This window comes from Poeciliopsis prolifica, unplaced genomic scaffold (genome assembly GCF_027474105.1).
Source record: "Poeciliopsis prolifica strain line A6 unplaced genomic scaffold, Auburn_PproV2 SCAFFOLD016, whole genome shotgun sequence".
Taxonomy (NCBI): domain Eukaryota; kingdom Metazoa; phylum Chordata; class Actinopteri; order Cyprinodontiformes; family Poeciliidae; genus Poeciliopsis; species Poeciliopsis prolifica.
In genome coordinates, this window is record NW_026562391.1 from 4,710,308 (window position 1) to 4,723,709 (window position 13,402).

A 13,402-nucleotide genomic window follows, 5' to 3' on the forward strand; every position below is an offset into this window, starting at 1 on the left:
CATTTAGGGACAATTCTAGAGATTCCAGTATGCAAGTCAAGCAAAAGAGTTGTTCTAAATAAGCAAACAAAGAATCAAATATCATTAAAACAAAATATACATGTTTAAATACAAAGTGTGATTATTATTTGTGACTATATTTGTTATAAATGAATATTTGTCTACTTCAACCCCCTACTCGTTAATAAATCAGAATTGAACTACAGTCATCAGAACCTGGCGCCATCTAGTGGTCAAAAGTAAAGCTCAAAAGAAGTCATGTACAGTATTCACGAAATTAAACGCGCAGCGTATTTTTGTACCAAAAAGATGCATTTTAAAAACAGAACAGCCACACTTATAATCAGAAAAAGGCAGTTATTTTAAAACATGTCTTACTGCGTAACCGCCTGGTTCAGCTCTGTTGTCTACGGAAGCCGGCAGGAATCAAACAGGTCACCCGGCTTGATCGCAAGGCATGCAATCTCTGTCATACACAAGCTAGCGTAACAAATACACAGACCTAAGAGATTATAGCTTTTTTTTTACACAGCCACACAGATAGCTGCGATATTTTGTTTAATGTTCGTTTTTTACAGCGTGACTGCTCTCTTTTCCGTACAGATATAAAACCAGCGCACCGGAGTAACCAGGTAAAATCTTTCGCGCTACTTTCATACAGATGCTAGCTAGACGTGCTACATGTTCTAGCTTTGGGTTGATGTCCGGTTGTTTAGTAGCATGCATATGAACGTCTTTCTGTAATTGGTGTTAATTACACGTTCGGATGTAAAGTACAGTGACCGGGAATCTGTGTAATTTACGCCGTATAGCCGTTCAAAACCAGTTAATACGCATTTTAACCCATGTTGACGTTAAGCTAGCTTGCTAGCCGTCTCAAAGACACTGCGCCGTCTGGGCCTCATGAAGAAAACACTCCTCACCTCTTAAGTTTATAACTTATCATAACTTACCGAAGCTAATTCACCATAGTTCAGCTCTCGCTTTTATTATTGTTGGGATTCATGCCTCAGAAAACAGGAAATGCTCCTAGCCACTCATGCTATCGAACCGGGTTCTCGGTAGCATTTTCAGCCTTTTTCATTTTCTGAGGATTTCAAAACCCAGTTTCAGTTTGAGGCAGGTCACATAACGGATGGTCAACTATCTTTAGCGAATGGCGTGCTTGTTTTCTACGCATAGGCGTGTGTGAGAGCACTGAGAGGCGTTGTTGTCGTGCCTTCCAGACAGCTCATCAATGTGTTGTCTTCACAGGATGGAGTGGCAGCCAGACGAACAGGGTCTGCAGCAAGTGCTTCAGCTGCTCAAAGATTCCCAGTCCCCAGACACAGCCACTCAGAGAGCTGTGCAAGAAGTATCCTTAGCTCTCGGTGTGTGTGGACATTTAACCATGTCCAAGTGGATGCCTGGTGGAAAGCTGCTTTGCGGCGTTGCAAAATGTTTGGTGCAAACCCGAGCTGGACCTTTTCAGAGTGGGGTTTGCATGTTCTGTGTGCAAGCACTCCGGTGTCTTCCAAAAGCACAGGATTTCTGTGTAAGCTGGGAAAGTATTGAATTTGATTCAAGTATTTTCCAGGTCTGGATTAATATGACTGTGCAGTCAGATATATTTTATTATATGTACATTTATTAAATTGCATTTTGTTATGGCTAAAATGACTGAAATCTCTAGAAGTTGGAGTCTGGAAAAGTCTAGAATGTCAAATGTGCCAAGTGTAAAAATAGGTAACACATGTTAAGTGTGTGTACATGATTATTTGCCCTATGCCTCTTTCATGGAGCTCAGTAATTTGCCTCAGCACCACTCTTGAGCAAGATTTATCAAACATAGAAGATGCATAAATGCTAAACAAGAGGCCTAAGGGTGCATTCACACCAACTCTGTAAGTCTGCTTTCATCTCATTTAAATTTATCTAGAAAGTCTGATTTGTTTGGGGAAGTGTGAATATAGAATCGTACTCTGATGCAGACCAAAAGGGCAAACTCTGGTCTGCCAAAAAACCTAGATCTCAGCTTGGGTGAATTAAACTCTGGTGCTGTTTTAATTCATATGAATGCCAAGCAAACCAGATACTTCTACAAAAGCAAGAAATTACTGCACAAGCAATTGGTAAATATACCAAAACACATGCAAGACTCCTATGCCATAGGTAGAAATGGTTTATGGTCTTTTACCAAGACAAAAGAGAAATCCTACGACCATTAAAATCTGACACTACTCTGTTTTTGATTGCATTTCATGAATTAAGAAGTTGTGCTTATGACTTCTTCAGAAGTTTTTGTGTCGTTTCCATTAGTGGTTCTTGGTGCAGCACCACCAGAGGCGAGGGAGGGAACAGGTTTTTCAAAGGGTTTGGTTTGTTTGACAGTGCAGTATAAAAGCAAACCGCACCAGCTGAAAATGTAACAAATGTTGCCACTTTGATCCTCAATCGAACAGCGTTTACTGGACAATGTGAAACCACCCTTCGTTAGATGAGGGTGTGAGGATGTTTGTGCCAAGTGTGGATGGTTGAACTCCTTAACCGACGCCCCAGAAACTGGAGCAGCTTAACCAGTTCCCTGACTTCAACAACTATCTTATATTTGTCCTCACAAGCCTCAAGTCTGAGGGTAAGATTGAGTAAAAAAAAAATGCATTTCATCGTCAATATTGATGATCTTTCTTTTCAGCTGTGCTAGCAACATGCTAATATTTTAGTCCTGCATCTAACATCCTGCTTCTCACATGGTAAAATGCTGTTTCCTTCTCTGTCTCTGAAGACGAACCCACTCGCTCTCTCAGTGGTTTGATTTTGAAGAACAACGTGAAGGCTCACTATCAGAACTTCCCCCCTAACGTGGCTGACTTCATCAAACGAGAATGCCTCAACAACATCGGAGATCCGTCGCCGCTTATCAGAGCTACGATCGGTGAGGGTGTGGCAGAACAGGGAGTGTGGGAGGGGTGGGACAAAAGAAAAAGAAGAAGCGTTACCCTGTAGTGATTGTGAGTCAGTCTGCCATGTGGTAGGCTGACTTGTTAGTCAGAAAAGTTGCTGTGTGGGTGCTCGAAGCGATGTTTTGCAGATGTTTATCGCTGTGGAAGGCTATGTTGTGTTAAATAGGGTAATGCAGAACTTTCAGCTGCAGGTTTATTTAATATTTTTTGTCTTTGTCGTGAAGGGATTTTGATCACAACTATAGCCTCTAAAGGAGAGCTGCAGACTTGGCCGGAGCTCTTGCCTCAACTTTGCAATCTGCTCAACTCTGAGGACTACAACACCTGCGAGGTACAGCCTCTGCACGACTTACTCGATTTCTAATTGTTCATTTGATTTGATCGCTCTGATTCCCCCTTTCTTTCAGGGTTCTTTTGGAGCACTGCAGAAAATCTGTGAGGATTCGTCTGAGCTGTTGGACAGCGACGCTCTGAACAGACCTCTCAACATCATGATCCCCAAGTTTCTCCAGTTTTTTAAACACTGCAGCCCCAAGATCAGGTCGGTAAACAAATGTTTTTTCTGTCATGTCCCTTCTCCTTTATTCAGTCTAATTTAAGTACGCTCTTGGTTTGGTTTTCCTTTAGGTCTCATGCTATCGCTTGTGTGAACCAGTTCATCATTGGACGAGCTCAAGCTCTGATGGATAATATCGATACTTTCATTGAGGTGAGGGATAAAAAGATTTACTCTGGCTTGTTCTGCAGAGTAGAGCATTTCAGCTCTGGGTCATTCTGATGGTGGAGGGCCAGAGAGCTGCCAGTTTAAAATCTTTCGGTCTGTGGAGACAGCCTATGTAGAGGCCTGAGATGAACTTGGTGTTGTACTGAAGAGTTAATTAAACTTTTGGGATGAGATTTTTGGAGGACCCAATACTGGTGTAATACACTCAGTTTCTCATTTATTGAATGGTTTCAGAAAACGAAAGCGGCGAAAGAGTTGCTGCTGTCTGTCTGTATGTACAGAAAAAACATTTTATGTATTCTAGATTTGGAGAAGGAACAAATCTTAAGATAGCAAAGAGGCTAAGCAGGAGATATTTTTAATTCTATTATGCTGCTGAATTAAAAACACGACTTCAGGCTTGTTTCAAGATGTCTAGAGAATGCTGTTAAGAAAACCCAACGTGGTAAATATTTTCTGTTCAAATATCCAGAATGTTACTTAAAAAAACCACAATTACCTTGACTAATGTGGTGGAACGCAGCAGTACCAAATTACCCCAAACCTTATTTTACCTTCTTGTTCTCCAGCGCCTCCTTCATTTAATCCGTTCATCCTTCTTCTTGTCTCCTTTTGAAGAGTCTGTTTGCCCTGGCCGGCGACGAAGACAGTGAAGTGAGGAAGAACGTCTGCAGGGCTCTGGTTATGCTGCTGGAAGTTCGCATCGACCGCCTCATTCCACACATGCACAGCATCATCCAGGTGAGGCGACCGCTGGACATTCTGTCACCGCCACCATCGTAGATACGGTCCTCCTCCTCTTCCTCACCACCAGCTGTTGTGTTTCTGTCTGCAGTACATGCTGCAGCGAACGCAGGACCCCGATGAGAACGTGGCTCTGGAAGCCTGCGAGTTCTGGCTCACTCTGGCTGAGCAGCCCATCTGTAAAGAGGCCCTGTCTGGACACTTGGTCCAGTAAGTCAAGATATGCTGACAGATGGATTGAGGTAATGAAGGAGGAGCTCACCTGATTTAAATCTTTTTTTTTATTTTTTAAAGACTGATTCCCATCTTAGTGAACGGGATGAAATACTCAGAGATCGACATCATCCTCCTAAAAGTAAGCAGCTGTCATTAAATTAAATGCTTCTTCCACACAAACTCGGCCCTTATAAGAATCTTGTTTACTTCAAACTTAATCTTAATCGTCCTCCAGGGAGACGTCGAAGAGGACGAGACGATTCCCGATAGCGAGCAGGACATCAAGCCTCGCTTCCACAAGTCTCGCACCGTGACTCTGCAACACGAGGGCGGGGAGGGCGAGGAGGGCGAGGACATAGACGAAGACGAGGACGACGACGACGACACGTTGTCTGACTGGAATCTTCGTAAGCTGCTGAAATGCATTTAGACATTTAGGGTGCATTCATACCAGCTTTATTTTGTCTTACTTGGTTCATTTGGGGAGGTGTGAACGTGCAGTCAAACTCTGATGCGCACCATAGAAGCGAGGTCTGGTCCGCCTAAAAACCTAGATCTCAGTTCAGTTGAATTCTGGTGCGGATCAAATGCATATTAATGCCAAGCGGACCAGAGTTTCCTCCAAAAGCAAGAAGCAGGCTGTCGCGCAGGACATTCTGGATAAAGGCATCAAGATCAAACTCATAAATCTATTGCTTGCGGGAGAAATGGCTTGTGGTTCTTTTTACTAAAGACAAAAAAAGAAAGAAAAAAAAACCTACAGTTGCAAAAATCTGGCATGTTCGTTTACATTTTGATGCATCTTTGGAGGTTTTTGTGTCGTTTCCTTCAGTGGTTCTCGTTGCAGCGGCACCACAGGCGAGAAGGGGAGCAGGTTTTCAAAGAGTTTGATTTGTTTGGCAGTGCAGTGTGAAAGCTATCTATAGTCTATAGATCTATGGTCCGGAAAATACGATAGGTTTGAATGACAAATTCCTTGATTTTCTCATTAGAAGCCCAAATTCTGTTAGACATTACCATTCATTTTATTGGGCTTTATGGTGTAGATCAACAAAACGTGGTGAATAACAGTGAAGTGGACAGCAGAAGTTTTTCTCCCATCGGTGCGTCTCTAATCTCGTCTGTCGGTCTCTGACTCTCAGGAAAATGCTCGGCTGCGGCTCTGGACGTTCTGGCCAACGTGTTTCGTGAGGAGCTGCTTCCACATCTGCTGCCTCTCCTCAAAGGCCTGCTGTTCCATCCTGACTGGGTCATCAAGGAGTCTGGCATCTTGGTGCTTGGCGCCATCGCTGAGGGTCAGACATAGACTCAAAAATTACGTTAAATTATACTTTTTAATATAAAACAGGGAAGAAATGTAAGCTCTCGTCCTCTTTTCAGGCTGCATGCAGGGAATGGTTCCCTACTTGCCAGAGCTGATTCCTCATCTCATCCAGTGCTTATGTGACAAGAAGGCTCTGGTGCGCTCCATCGCCTGCTGGACCCTGAGTCGCTACGCCCACTGGGTGGTCAGCCAGCCTCCCGACGCCCACCTCAAGCCCCTCATGACCGAGCTTCTCAAACGCATCCTGGATGGAAACAAAAGGGTGCAGGAAGCGGCGTGCAGGTGTAGCTCTCATCTCTCCTCTGTGCTCTTCTTTTGCTGCTCAGACTTCTTTCTCACTCATACCTTGTTGGCCGCAGCGCCTTCGCCACCCTGGAGGAGGAGGCGTGCACCGAGCTGGTGCCGTACCTCAGCTTCATCCTGGACACGCTGGTTTTCGCTTTCGGGAAATATCAGCACAAGAATCTGCTGATCCTCTACGACGCTATAGGAACGCTGGCTGATTCTGTGGGACACCACCTCAACCAGCCTGTGAGTTCAGCAGCCACACACACATTCACACACATTGACATTCACCTGGACAGCTTGGAACTGAAACGTTTGCTTTTCGGGGTTTTTTTTAAAGGAGTACATCCAAAAGCTGATGCCGCCTCTTATAGCCAAATGGAATGAGCTGAAGGACGAGGACAAAGACCTGTTTCCTCTGCTGGAGTGTCTGTCGTCGGTGGCCACGGCGCTGCAGAGCGGCTTCCTCCCGTACTGCGAACCTGTGTATCAGCGCTGCGTGACCCTGGTCCAGAAGACGCTGGCTCAGGCCATGGTGAGCTGCGTTTTATCTTAACACGCTGATTTTCATAGTCAGGGTTCGGACGGGTGCTTGAATTTAAATTAGGTTTGGAACGTGCTGGAAATACTTGATATTCAAACTGCAGTTAAGTTATTAAGTCCATAATAGAGGATAGTAGCTGCCATTTTTGTTTCATTTCTGTTGTTTTTATCTGCTGGAAAAGTTTGGGAACTTGCCTTGAAATTGCTTGAAGTTTACTGGGTTAAAGTGTGTGAAGCATGTAAAGCTGTATGGACTGAGAACCACTGTGTTGGTGTTTCTCAGATGTACAGTCAGCAGCCAGACCAGTATGAAGCACCAGATAAGGACTTCATGATTGTGGCCCTGGATCTATTAAGCGGGTTGGCCGAGGGACTCGGGGGCCACGTCGACACGCTGGTGGCCCGCAGCAACATCATGACCCTGTTGTTCCAGTGCATGCAGGTGAGAGCACTTCAGTGGATTTCACCACCTTCACGTCCCGTCTAGTCAGATTTTTTATGTTGGTCTTTGTTTTTGTGTCAGGATACGATGCCTGAAGTGAGGCAGAGTTCATTTGCTCTGCTGGGTGACCTGACCAAGGCCTGCTTCCCTCACGTCAAACCGTGTATCGGTAATTATTCCTTTCTCTTCCTCCCGAGAACTAAACTCAGCTTATTAAAGGCGCTTGAGAAATGCCCAGCACAGTGGAGAAATGCTTTTTTTGTGTGCGAAACGTGACTATAAAAAGTTAGGAAAAAAATCTGGATGATTATTTTTTTAATTACATTTTTGTCCTTTAGCTGAATTTATGCCGATCCTCGGGACAAATCTGAACCCAGAATTCATCTCGGTGTGCAACAACGCCACCTGGGCCATCGGGGATCTGCATGGGAGATGTGCGACCTCTGCTTCGACATCTGATGCTGGTTAAACTTCAGACATTGTGCGTCTGACCTTGTTCTTTCTTCTCCCGTCAGGAGTGGAGATGCAGCCATACATAGCTATGGTTCTAAACCAGCTGGTCGAGATCATTAACCGACCCAACACACCCAAAACCCTGCTGGAAAACACAGGTAGCTAGACGTTTGCGCCTCATGTACTGCTCACGGCGGATACCCTTGTGACTTGCTTAATGCTATCTATGCTCGTGCTGCAGCCATCACCATCGGGAGACTGGGTTACGTTTGCCCTCAGGAGGTCGCCCCCATGCTGCCGCAGTTCATCCGACCCTGGTGGGGACTCCTCGCCTTTTCACGCAAATCGCAGCTGTGAGAAAACCGTAGAGATCTGCTGCTCATTGCTTTCTTGTTGACGTCCTCCAGGTGCACGTCTCTCCGCAACATCCGAGACAACGAGGAGAAAGACTCTGCCTTTCGTGGGATTTGCATAATGATCGGCGTGAATCCCGGAGGCGTGGTGCAGGTGAGGCGTCGTGCGCTGCAGCTGTACGCCCAGTTACCGTCTGTTGAATTTCACCTGCTGTACCTTTTTCTGATGCTCAGGATTTCATCTTCTTCTGTGACGCCGTGGCCTCCTGGGTGAACCCTAAGGATGATCTGAGAGACATGTTCTACAAGGTATGTAGCAGGATGACCCAGGCAAGATTCAACATCTTATGTCGCATTTTGTCTTGTGAAACGCGACAAATTTATTGCCAGTTTGCTGGACGAAGTTGATCTTTGCCTGTACAATGCTACGGTCATTCTGTGCAGCAAAGCTTCGTGCTACTACGCTTTAAAATATGCAATTTCATACATTTCCGTCATGATTAGGTCTTAAACTTAATTCATAATCGTCTGAAACCTGCAGTAATGCTGTTAATTGATGAGTTGCTTGTTGCTGTGAGTTTATACATAACGTCAACATAAGTGGAACATGACAGCGTTTCCCATGTACCCTCGACATAAGTTATGTGTACTACATTTTTACTTTTAATAATCCTAATTTAAATCTCTACTATGTCCCAAATATGCTCTCTTTGCTCACACACGTTGGATTTGCTGACGGGGTGTGTCGGTCTGCACAGATCCTCCACGGTTTCAAGGAGCAGGTCGGGGAGGAGAACTGGCAGCAGTTTTCAGAGCAGTTCCCCCCACTGCTAAAGGAGAGATTGGCAGCCTGCTACGGCGTTTAGGTTCTCCACACCCACCCAATAGGTAAGTCTCCACACACTGGGTTAACGAAAAAGAAAAATCGCATTGTTGCTCCATTCACATCTTCGTGTTGGTCTGTGTTTTTTCTCTTCAGGTGAGCCAGCAGGAGGAGGGTGAATGGGAAACTCATCCATCTGTGTATTGCACGGCCCTGATCTGGGGGGAGGGAGAAGGGACGCTTTTGGCCGCTCCCCCTGATGGACGGCCCCCACGCCCTATGTGTTTGTCCATAGAGGGAGGGTGCGCGGGTGGGAGGGAGGGACAGGGGGGACACCTCTAGATTAACTAGGCAGGGACCTGACACAGAAAAAAAACAAAAAAAAAAACAACTAACTGGTAGGGACAGATAGAGGAGGAGGACACCAGCTGGAAAAGAGAGCAGCACAAGGAAAAGTTCAGGGACAGACAGGGAGGGGACTCACTAACGAGGCAGGGACAGCAGGAGGCTTGTTTCCTGGCTGGAACGACAGGGAAAGGTAGGATTTTAATGGGATTCTTAAACTTAAACGAGTAGCTGGTTGCTCAACAGACTCAGACATTAAGTTGCACATGCAGTACCTGGGACAGACTGTGGGTGGCACTGTGGTTTAGACTTTTTTACAGACCTACTACACGTAGCTAGGGACAGACAGGTAAAAAAAAAAAAAAACCTCTCTATTAACTTCATTTTTCTGGGGGAATAGGATTCGATATCAAATACTCCATCTGTGCTCCACCCGATTCTGCTTCTCTGTAAGATGATCTATCCTCATCCATGTTTCCCACCTTTCATTCTTACCAGAGTGCTGCTTTACAGAGCTATCATCCATCACACGTATTGCTGTCCACTTGTCTTTTTTCTACCTGATCGAACAAGACAGACAGAGAGAGAGAGAGAGTGCGGGGAAGCCTTTTCCCACCGAAAACAAACCATTCCTCTGGGAAGGGGGGCTTAGGGCTAACAGTTCCATTTTCTCACCTGAGCGGGAGGAAATCGTACAAAGAAAATGCATCCTTAGTTTTGTCTCCAAGGTTCGGCTCGACGCGTGCATGTTGCAAGTTTGTAAATCCTGATTTCGGCATTCTTTAACGGTGTGTGAAATGTGTATTTTTTTATTTTTTGTATTTGTTTTTGGACATGGTACCGAGCTAAAACTTGACTCCCCACCGCAATGTCCTTGGCACCTGTTGACTGTGACCAAGTGTTTGTGTGTGTTTGTGTGCGTGCGCGCGCATGTGACTGAGTGTGTGTGTATGCGTCTGTCTACATTCGTGTTGATATCCATTTGATGCCATATTGATATCTTTAGTAAAACTGATTGGTTGTGATCTTTATAATGTTTTATAATTGGTCTTTTTGTTTTCTTTTTTTCTTTTTTTTTTGCTGCTACTGATGAGTTTTGTTTCTGTAGTGAACTGAAATTCACACACTTAACACAAAAATTGAATTGATGCTATATTCAGTGACTGTTAAGTTGTTTTTTTGCACTTTTTATTTTATTCAGTTTTTTATTTTATTATTTGTATGGTATATTTTTTTTAAGAACTTCACCCATATGATATGTCTTGACCCTAATGTCAGTGTTTGTCATACTGTGTTGCACTGTGAAATTAAGTGTCTTTGACTGGCAAAAATATCTCAATACTAAATGGCAAATAAAAGCAAGTTTGTGAAACTGCGACTAATCCGCACTTTTACAATTACTAACCTTGCCATAATGCCGTGTGTCTGTGTGTGTGTGTGTGAGAGAGAGAGATCCTGCATGAGAGAGAGCATGAGGAGATTCAGTATTTGCCAATAAGCATGTTTGATGGAAGAGTGTGTGGTAAGGTCAAAAGAAGAGATGTAGCCTGTCTTAGCATAGTTTGTATGCATGCTCTGTCTTTCCACAGTAAAGATGTGCAGTGCCTTGCAAAAGTATTTACACCTCTTCAATCTTTATACATGTTGTCTGCAAACTACAGACTTTAGTGTATTTTATCAGACCTTTACGAGAGCCCAACCCAAAGGAGCATATAATAATAAAAACATTTCGGTCTTTTCTGCTCTGTAAAGTGGATCAGTAGCAACAACCACAACTACTACTACCCAACTGGGAAATGAAATTCGAGTTGGGTCAAGGTCGGGACCTTCAGCACTTCTCCTACGCTTTGCTTCATCCAGAGGGTCTTGACTTTTGAGAAGCAATTGCTTCTCGGAGGCGTAGAGTTTGTTCACGTCTTAAAGGTTGCCCAGTCGCTAACGGTTGTCCATAACGTAGCCGTCCTCCACTGCAAAGAGAGAAGTGCCAAGCTGAACGAGGCAGCTGTCAACGTTAATTCAGTACTTGGACGTGTGACCGAACGGCTTCGTTCACCTCCTCTATTCTAAAACTGCAGAAAATTGACATCATTCTCAACTTCTCCTTCTGTTCGCTGATTGGCCTGGTCAAAAATCTATTGGGGAGAATCCCCTTCAATGGGAGAAAGCCCAGAATGAGCAGTGAAGAGAGATCAGAATTTAGAAGCCAGTGGCTGGGCTAGCTTGGAACTTTGACTGGGCCATATTTTGAGTTTTTGTAGCCTCAAACTGGTTTTCTTCCAGTATCACCTCAGCATCATACTGAATTGTAGATCTCTGTGACTTATCCGGAGTCTCCATGAGCTTCTTGTAAGATTTTCCAGTGACATCGTGTCTATTATGTTGAGTGTCAACTTATATGGATGACCCTTTTGGGATTGAGTAAACAAAGCTCTGTGGGACATTCACAGCTCAACACCTTGTGTTACAACATGTGACTGTTGTCTGCTGAGATCATAATACAAACTACTCACTTCAATGCTTTTGAGAACAGTTGTAAACAGCATATGGCGGCATTGTTGTAATAACATGCTGAAAATGGAGAGTTGGAAAAAAGTAGTAGCTTCTTAAAGAGACAGAGGCCAATTTCAAAGTAGTTTGCGAAGTCAGATTTCTTTGATGTCATGTTTGACATGTGCAGCATTTTTATAACATCTGAAGCTAACAGTCACTTGATTGTGCTACAAAATAATATACTTCCTCTATAAACTTCTCCTGAACTTTTCTCCCTGTCCCGTCTGTTCCACATCCATAGATGCGCACCACACTTTTCAGATACTCAGTTTTAAAAATTTAAAGCCAATGCCTCAATCCCTTTTCACCTCACAATCACACACTACCTTGTGTCAACTCATCTAATGCCATTCCAATAAATAGGTGTGTCAATACCTGTAAGAGGACGAAATGTGGAAAAGCTCAACAGGTATGAATCCTTTAGCAACGCACTGTACGGGTGTGTGTGCAGTAGTGCATGTTTGGTGTATGTTTCAGAGTATTATGACTGCCCTTTACACACCAACACACCACCTCGGCTCACAAGCAGAAAGGGACGGTACATTTAGAAACAAAGCTAGGACACTGCCAAAGAGCAACAGCCACTAAATTAGAAGGTTGGATTAGAAGCAGAGGCCACCTGGAGCGTGATGCGGACACACAGGTACAGCCGGACTGTAGGGATGATCTCTGATCACGATTCTGCCAGCAAAATTCAACACAGGGAAGCGCGTTAATTTTTTTAAATGTTTATTGTTATTATTATTTTCTGGCTCATAGATATTTAGATGCAGACAAATGATTTGACCTAGACTGTGACCATTAAGATAATTGAACCAATCATCTGTCACTTAAAACGGGAGACAATCTGAGTCTGTTTCCTTTCTCTCAGTTCAGATTGTGAGCAATGTTTTTTTTTAATATATAATAAATGTCTCAACGGCTCAGTATTTTAAAGTGATTTCATGTGCTTCTCTGATGTTTTCTAGTTCCATGAGATTTTTGTGTCGTGAACTTTTTAATGATACTGTAGAAATCTGGTTACGGACCAGTGACGAATACAAGTAGGGAGAGGAGACATGTTTTGTTATTTTCGTTTTTTAATTTATGTTAATGTAATAAGAAGCATGATACTGGGTAAGATTTAAACTTTTAACATGAAACATCAGCCTGATTTATAATAAAGCAAAAAGACTTTGGTACCTGCCTTTAATCTGTTTCCCTCCATTTATTATAATTTGGGAGTAGAAATGAAATAGTTTTGAGGTGATTTTAATCCCTTTATGGTTTGTGTGTAAAACTGACTGAAAATCCAGCTGGATTGTGGATTACCTGAAATAAATGTTCTTGTCATGCATGCTGAGAAATGGCTAATATAATTTTTGGTGCTTCTTATTTTTTTACGTTAATGTTTTTGTTTTTTTACTATTCTGTTTCAAGTAAATAACACAGTTCCTGATATATGAACTCTCAAATTAAAAATCAATGTAAAATGGAGAGTGCAATGTGGGCGCTTTTTCTGACGATCACCTTCAGTGTTCAGGCACACAGGTGCGATTTTTATTATTCTTTTTCAAAATTTGGGTCTCAAAGTTAAAGTTTGCTACATATTTTCTTGAATTCGAACATGTTTAAATTTAAGCACCCAAGAATAACAATATTTGGAGAAACCCCACTTA

The 13,402-nt window shown here is 43.4% G+C and overlaps 1 protein-coding gene across 1 annotated transcript; it reads left to right on the forward strand.

Annotated features, from left to right (window-relative positions):
* The first annotated feature begins 440 nt into the window (after window positions 1–440).
* On the forward strand, window positions 441–13,220 carry tnpo2b (transportin 2b). Its single transcript, XM_055041226.1, is given in 23 exon segments — window positions 441–632; window positions 1,255–1,354; window positions 2,539–2,614; window positions 2,765–2,914; window positions 3,167–3,273; window positions 3,350–3,483; window positions 3,570–3,651; window positions 4,285–4,407; window positions 4,502–4,620; window positions 4,705–4,765; window positions 4,862–5,033; window positions 5,769–5,921; window positions 6,007–6,232; window positions 6,310–6,481; window positions 6,576–6,770; window positions 7,062–7,220; window positions 7,302–7,389; window positions 7,559–7,831; window positions 7,915–7,990; window positions 8,081–8,180; window positions 8,261–8,335; window positions 8,785–8,914; window positions 9,006–13,220. Coding segments are annotated over 21 exon segments (2,748 nt in total). The 5' UTR covers window positions 441–632; window position 1,255; the 3' UTR covers window positions 8,893–8,914; window positions 9,006–13,220.
* The last annotated feature ends 182 nt before the right edge of the window (window positions 13,221–13,402 follow it).